Raw genomic sequence first — 8,043 nt, forward strand, 5'->3', positions numbered from 1 at the left:
GCACAGCAGCCTCGTCTTGAAGCTGAGCATCTCAGGTGAACATATGACAACCAATCAGAAAGCAGCGCACGAAGTTCAAGCCTTCGTTCGAATGTTCGCGTAGGATGCACTCACGACCATTTTGATTGTGTTGCTTGTACGGACGAAGATTCCACAATTTGTTGGTAGGTTTTCGCTAAGCAATGATGTTGTGTTGTTCTAGTTTGTTTTTATTCGCTTTACGTCGAAGTTGTGTCAAGTTTGTGGTCAAATAAAGAAGATATTGACGGTTTTAATCTCTGTTTTGTTCGCAGATCCAAAATAAACAGTCAAGCCAAGCGAACCGATAAACAACTACCAAAGGAACATTGTGAATTTCAAGAAGAAACAGCCATGCCTTCTAAACTTTCAGATTACGATATTCTTGGTGAAATAGGGTCTGGTTCTTACGGGACATGTAAGAAGATACGGCGGAGAAGCGATAAGAAGGTACAGTTCCAAACTGGCGCAGGAAGTTGCAGTAATTTATTTTGTCTTGCATGCATGGTCTCGTTTTTAAAAACTATTATCCAAAAATAAGCTCACTGAGTACAGAAAGAACAACAGTTGAAATAATGACAGTGCTGTTTTGTCAACTTTCACCAATTATGTGTGGGTTACAGTTAAATTATGAACTCTTGTTCTATAGGCAACACTGCATATACATTCTGAAATCAATTGTGTAGGCTTTCCATAATACCGTTGTGAATAAACACTGTATATATAAACCCAAGTTTATTTATTTTTCTGGTAATCAACAACTATATCTCCTTTGCGACAGAATTAATTAAGAACCTACTTAGCCTAAATTGCCAATAACTAACCCAAAATACAAGAACCTATTTAGTCAGACTTCAAAAAATGTAAGTTCTTACCTGCAGGTTTTTGCTCTCAGTAGGTCTTAAATCATGAAATTGTGAAGTCAGTTTTTGAAAGTCAGTAAGGCTGTTCCCTAGAAGCGTGCGGGTGCCACAGGCAACTTTGGGTGACTGGAAAAACTTATATCTTTCTCATATAAGCTTTAAGTGCTAGGCACCCAGGATTTCATGGTTAGGAACCTTTGGGCTCCTCATAATTTTTCTGAGACCATAGCCTTGAGTCACAACATTAATAATATTTTCAGATTCTGGTTTGGAAGGAACTTGACTATGGCAAGATGACAGAGGTCGAGAAGCAGATGCTTGTCTCAGAAGTGAATCTACTAAGAGAGCTTAAACACCCACATATTGTTCGGTACTATGATAGAATCATTGATCGTTCCAATACAACAATCTACATTGTGATGGAGTTTTGTGAAGGAGGGGATTTGGGAGCATTAATAGCCAAACACAGGAAAGAAAAGTAAGTTTTCAATAGTCAACTTTCATGATCAAATACTGCACATGTAAATGTATGTACTCCCATTATCACTGAAGAATTGGTGGCCTTATGATTAACATAGTTACATGTTGGACATGAGATCAAGATGTATGGGTGCCTGGGCGGGTAAAGTTTGTAAGCATTGCGTTCGTTTGAAAAAAAGGTACAGTCTGCATACGAGTCAAGTGGCCAATCGGGCTAGAGTTTATCCTGGTTTCTGTAGCATCAGAAGCAACTAGGAGTATTTCTACTCTGCCCTGGATGGGACGCTAGTCCACCGCAGGGTTACCCCCCAGCATTAAATTCGCTGTACCCATTTGTACACCTGGGTGGGGACAGGCACTGTGAGGCACTGGTCCCTCTGATACTGTGGATTGCAACAGCATTTACCTCTCCTGGGTAGCTTATAAGTTGTTTCATTAAGTGCCATTGCCTTCTTCTTAATTTAGGAGATTTATAGATGAACAATTTATAGTAAAGATCATGCACCAACTGGTAGAAGCACTGCAAGAATGTCATCGGAGGAAGGATGGTGCACATGTCTTACACCGGGATCTCAAGCCAGCTAATGTTTTCTTAGATGGCAACGATAATGTGAAACTAGGAGACTTTGGATTAGCCAGGGTACTTCAACATGACACAAGCTTTGCTAAAACATTTGTTGGAACACCTTACTACATGTCACCAGTAAGTTCCATGTCTGTATACTGGTACAACAGAATTTGTTTAACCAATGAAATTCATATCTGGATTTCTCAGTTCTGAGTTGGGAGTAGTGGATGGAATGATTGAAAATCCAGTTCACTTAGCAGGTGAAAACTTACAGGTGGAAAGGATGACTGTAAGGGGACACTAGAAGCCACAAATACATCTGACATTTTGTATTTATTTGATCCTGAAGGGGAATTTTATTTTTATCAGGGAAAAGTCCATAAATTTTGAAAAGTGATGTCTGTGGCAACCATTTCCTTGTCATTTATACGATGTTATTGGTAGATACATACATGAAGATCCTGCTTATTCGTTCATTATGTTATTTTGATTACATCTTTAATCAAAACTATAACAAAATTCTCGAACGTGATTGGCTATCAGCAGCCCAATTTGAACATTAATTGGACAGTGTACGCGTCATGCTTGTAATTGGACAGTACGTGTCATTTTGTGCGCGTTGTTGAGGTGCACTTTGTTGAGTAAACTGCTGTGTTTTCAGCATTCATAACAACATTTAATCGTTCAGCGCTCAATCGATGGTCTGTTTGTTTCTCAAATTTTGTCATAGTTTTGATAAATACTCGTGATTAACGTGAGTAACGTGACTCGTGATTACAGACCGAATTGGACTCCACTCAGTCCTATTACCATTATTTATCAGGAACAAGTGAATAAACAAAGTTACAATGAGAAGTCAGACATATGGTCACTTGGATGCCTTGTGTATGAACTCTGTTCCTTGTCGCCACCATTCACTGCCATGAATCAGAGGACTCTTGAAGCAAAAATCAGAATAGGAAAGTTCTGCCCAATCCCAGAGCAGTATTCCCCAGATTTGAGTGAAGTTGTTAATTCAATGCTGAAAGTAAATGTAAGTTTGATATAGCAAGTAGGTTTGCAAAGTCATAAAAAAGAAATTCAAACTTTTGTGAGGCTACTGTTAATCATCTTGGAACAAATTATTCTTTGATCTTTTATGATGTAAAGTGCACTTAAAGATGTAATGTTCACTTGATTATTTTATGGAAAGTCATGCCACACCTACATATAAACTTATATTTTTATAATCTATAGTTTAGACTGTTTTAATTATTTTTTAAATAATGATAATAATAATTATTTTTTACTAAGACACTAAGTTGACGTTAAACTGTTGATCAGGATCATTAGATTGGTATGAAAAGTCTTGACTGTTTTTTTTTTCTTTTTTTTTAAATTTATATGGTACAATTTGCAGGAAGAACGCCGGCCATCAATAGACAAACTTCTATGCAATCCACTTTTTCAGATATTTCAGAGAGACTTGGATCCACAGTAAGTTTCTACCAGTGAAAAAATAAAAATAATAATTAATATTTACAGATCTATTTGCTTAAATATCTAATCTGTCATAAGTAACATACATGTGTCTGTATCTGTAAAGTTGAAATGTTTTCTTTTTCTGTAAGTAAATTGTACTGACTGTATTAACAATAATGTTGTTATAATTAAAAAGCATATATCAGAGGAATAAGTGCAGACTTCCATATAAGGAAGGTGCCTAGCATTATCACAAAAAGGTAGCCTAGAGCTCAACTGTTCCCTGTTTTCCACTCTTAATGATAAAATGCAGCAGCACCTGAGAACAAGACACTTGAACATTTAAAGACTCATGACAATTTTTTTCAACGTTTGAGCTTTGTTCCATTTTAATGTTGTCTCATAGAAATGATGGGAAGAAAAAAGAAGAGTTCTTTAGAAGATGGGAAAAACAACTAACTGAGAAACAAAAAGAGTTGGACAGTATGTATCAGTCACGCTGAAGAATTTGACAGTCATATGAATTTATCCATCTGTTCAATATTAAGCATGGTATCACGTTGAAATCTAAGTTAACACTAACACAAGATGGAACCTTTCTTAGGGAGAGAGAAAATTCTCACAGAAAGAGAAAGAACTCTGAGCGAGCGAGAAGAAAAAGTAACAAGGTATGACTTCGCTGGTCCAACAAAGCTGAATTTAAACATATGTAACAGTACAATAGACCATTTTACAGTTGTCTGCTCAGTGACCTGGCCTTTGTATGGCAGCGAGGCTAGAGTTGACCTTGTTTTGATACAGACCTCACTGCTTTTGTCATGTAAATGCACCTAGTTAGCATCAGAACAACTTGTTTTACACAACAAAAGCAGTGAGGTCTGTATCAAAACAAGGTCAACTCTAGCCTCGCTACAATACAAAGGCCAGGTCACTGAGCAGACAACTGTAAAATGGTCTATTACATTAATTAAATTGCATTGTAGTTGAAGTTTTTTTTTTCTTTTAAAGAGAGGTTACTTGGGTTTACAAATTGAACCAGTGTTGCAGCCAAGCATTGCTTGGCAGCTTTAATTAAATTAGTAATTAAATTACTTCACATTATTAATTTCACAGGCTTGAATAAATGTTTCATTTCAATAGCAACATTTTCAAAGGTCATTTTAGACTCTAAACCACATTTATTTCCCATAGCCAAGAGTCTTCGAAGAACAAGGATGGGGTCATTAAAATTTAGCATCTTTCTTGTTTTCCTCCTCAACTTTGTTTCCTATTTTCATAGGGCTGAAGCTACCCAACGCCTTCTTGGCTTCCAAGAGGCTGCACCTGCTCTTCCCAAAAGGCCATATTTATATGGAAACTTAGGAATGGACAAAGAAAATGATTTCCTAACTGTGAAAAGGAAGTTTACCACCTTTGATCCCGAAAGCAGAGGACAACTATTAAAGGATGCAACAAGCAATGTTCTGAGCATTGATCAACACCTACCGGAGTTAGGATTCAGACATCCAAATATACCTGGCAGGAATGTTAGACCTACACGACTGTTATCTGACTTTAGATGAAGAAAAACCAGTGTAACAATTCTGATCTTCAAGATTTAAATCAGCAAGTCAAACTCTTTTCAATTCTCACTTCATTTTTTATGATATAAACAATCTTCTGTTACATGCATCCATCTTTCTGTACCATGTACATGCAGCCGGTACACACAAATAACATTTTCTTTTTGTCACTCATTGTAATGGGAACTACTAACAAATGTATTGTTATATAATGTAAATTATAAGTTAGACAATGTAGATTTTTTTCAAAAAAAAATAAGTACTGTATATTTTGATATTTTTTCCCTGGCCATACTATTTGTTTATACATGTATGTCCATTGTAAGATATTGTAAATATTAATAAAGAAAGTATTGTGACATGAAAATGTGACATGAGAGTTGGTTTAAAAATAACTCATGACTAGGTGGGAAACACTTTTATTTTATTTTTTTTTAATTTTTATTTTTTTATTTTTTTATTTTTTTTTTTCACTTCTCAAAGTCTTTTGTTTTGTACATCATACCTGTTCTGTCGATACAACTTGGTGTTTATATGTATACATAAAACATCATGTTACATCTTGTTTATGTACACCAGATAACTTGAATTCCCATATGTATACTGTTAGTAAAAATCAAAATGAGACATGACAGTCGGACCGGTTTAAAAATAACACGTGACTAGGTCAGAAACACTTCTATTTTTATATTTTATTTATTTATTTATTTATTTATTTTTTTATTTTTTTATTTTTTCACTTCTCGAAGTCTTTTGTTTTGTACATGGTACATAGTCAATACAACTTGGTGTTTATATGTATACATAAAACATCATGTTACATCTTGTTTATGTACACCAGATAACTTGGAGAAGACATATGTACAGCAATATCCACAATATTATAATCAAAACACCCTAAAATATATCAAATGCCATAAAAAACCCTTTTAAACTCTTTTTAAACATCTCCCATTCTTGTACCTTTACCTTCTATAAAGCTTGTGGCTTCTCTATAAATAGTGTTTATAGGTTCGGTTATTTCATCATTTCAGTGAAAGCATGCAATGAAACATTTGTTTAACTTTCATATTAAGTATTTAAACACAAGTTTATGAAACTTTGAAGTTTTCTTTAAATAAAGTTACAAGTAGGGAATGTTAAAATTTCAAAACAGTAAAACAATTCTTTTCCTTGTTTTCTCCTTTTAACACTTTAAAAGTGTTACAGCTACACACAGCTGCAGTCTCAAAGTTTTTTCAAATACACTGTAACTTAAAAACATGCACGTAAGCATTTGCATGTTTTTTTTCAGCAATGCTACCCAGTTGACATCTCGGCCATAATCTTGTTCTTTAGAATCAGTGGGTAATAAATGCCCCTTGAAGAGGTAATAATCTTCCATGTCAACGCAAGACCTTTCTTAAACTTGCCAGGATATTTTGCAAACAACCTGCCATAAAGTTTTGTTTGTCTTGGAAACCATGCATGAATCTTGCCTTCATCGTGATTATGTTCGGAAACTCTCCACTCTGGATGAACCTTCTCAAACCTAAGGTTGTAACAAAAATTTTAATGTTAAAAAATGCAAGACTGTAGTTCTCAAATCAAAATAAAACTTAAAATTCCCACATCCTCAAGTAACAGCATAACCCACTGTAATATTTTCATTAGTTCAAGCGAAAAAATTAGTCATTCCAGCTACAAGACCACCATGGAAGTATACTTAAAATAGATCAAAACTGATTAGAGTAGAATTGTGTACTTTTAAGATTTCACATAGCTACCAACGTACAGTGAATGAACCACCAATGGACTACCCTAAATGTAAACCTCTGAGATTTCTAGCACAAAAGCTTAAGAATCAGTTTGCCTGCTTATGTTCCGATCTTCTAGGAACAGTTTTTAAAAGTCATCGCTTCTGCATGCATTACGTGCCGTTTATTGAAGTGTTAACAGTAAGAAATCGAAAGAGGGCAGTTACAAATAAGTGTAAGGCGAAACTACCTAAATAAATATCCTAGAAGCAGTTGTTCGCAAAAAGACGTTCTTGCAAGAAACTGAACTCATTAAAACCTCCTACCTAACCTTTTGAATTCAATTTCCTTGGCTGATTTGTTTGAAGTTGCGCTCAGCAACTTTGGGCTTAGTTGTATACGAGCCTGATGCTTTAGGAATACTGGTGATGAATATTACAACGTGCTGAAAGTAGTAAAACGTTGTCAACGTACACCAGTAAAGGCATCCAACATAACTATTGTCCAGTCAAATCCACTGAAATGCTATGACTACTACAGTTCCATTCAAAACGTCTTGTTCCAATTAGCTGCACAGATAAACTAATAATTGTCCGAGAACGTTTACTTATCCATCTATCCATTTTTTTTTTTTTTTTTATGTTTCAAGGATTTAAATTATATTGTCTACTGGGGTTGGTTACTGGAAAAGTCTGTCTTCTATTATTCAATTCAGTTCAATTTTATTTCAGACTCTCACAAACATTAATTTTTTATTTGGTTAACACAGTTTTTCCCATGATTGCAAATCTACACAGCGGCTCGGTGTAAAGCGGATGATCAAAATTGCTCGGTCGGCTGCTCAAGCTATTGTCATACTAGGTTCTTGGTGATGGCTAATCCATTGTATTTGGCATAATTTCTTAGGCTTGCCTAACTACGCGGTGTCGCAGCGCTGATCAGAAGTTTAATAAAGTTTCGGTTCCCGTCTGGGGCCCAGAGATATTTCTAACATAACATAGCTCCATGAACATCTTATCAGTTACTCTAGTCAACGCAATACTAGCCAGGAGTTTTAGCGGTTGGGTTAGCAAAAAGAAAAGGCTTTGATACCGTAGCCTAAGTATACCAAAATTATCATAATTATTTTACGGGTTCTTTAAGTTGACAGTGATTGACGATGCTGTGACGGAAAATGGACCAATCAGATACGCTCTGACAAGGACTTTTGTCTTCCAGGCGAAGGCGCTGTTTGGAATGTGATGTTTTCAGCGAGAATCAGTGTTTGGAGACAATATTTCGATGCTTCATGACTTTGATTCTTAACCAAACTAATGTGGGAAAACGGAATAAAAATAAGCTTCGTAATAGTACCG

The 8,043-nt window shown here is 35.5% G+C and overlaps 1 protein-coding gene across 1 annotated transcript; it reads left to right on the top strand.

Moving 5' to 3' along the window:
- Nucleotides 1-81: 81 nt before the first annotated feature.
- LOC145470222 (serine/threonine-protein kinase Nek2-like) lies at nt 82-5,307 on the top strand. The gene is made up of 9 exons (XM_081454052.1): nt 82-164; nt 294-468; nt 1,142-1,359; nt 1,827-2,064; nt 2,753-2,962; nt 3,329-3,405; nt 3,797-3,873; nt 3,995-4,058; nt 4,670-5,307. Exons 2-9 carry the CDS (start codon nt 373-375, stop codon nt 4,950-4,952), a joined length of 1,263 nt encoding a protein of 420 aa, XP_081310178.1. The 5' UTR covers nt 82-164; nt 294-372; the 3' UTR covers nt 4,953-5,307.
- Nucleotides 5,308-8,043: the final 2,736 nt, after the last annotated feature.

This window comes from Orbicella franksi, chromosome 15 (genome assembly GCF_964199315.1).
Source record: "Orbicella franksi chromosome 15, jaOrbFran1.1, whole genome shotgun sequence".
Taxonomy (NCBI): domain Eukaryota; kingdom Metazoa; phylum Cnidaria; class Anthozoa; order Scleractinia; family Merulinidae; genus Orbicella; species Orbicella franksi.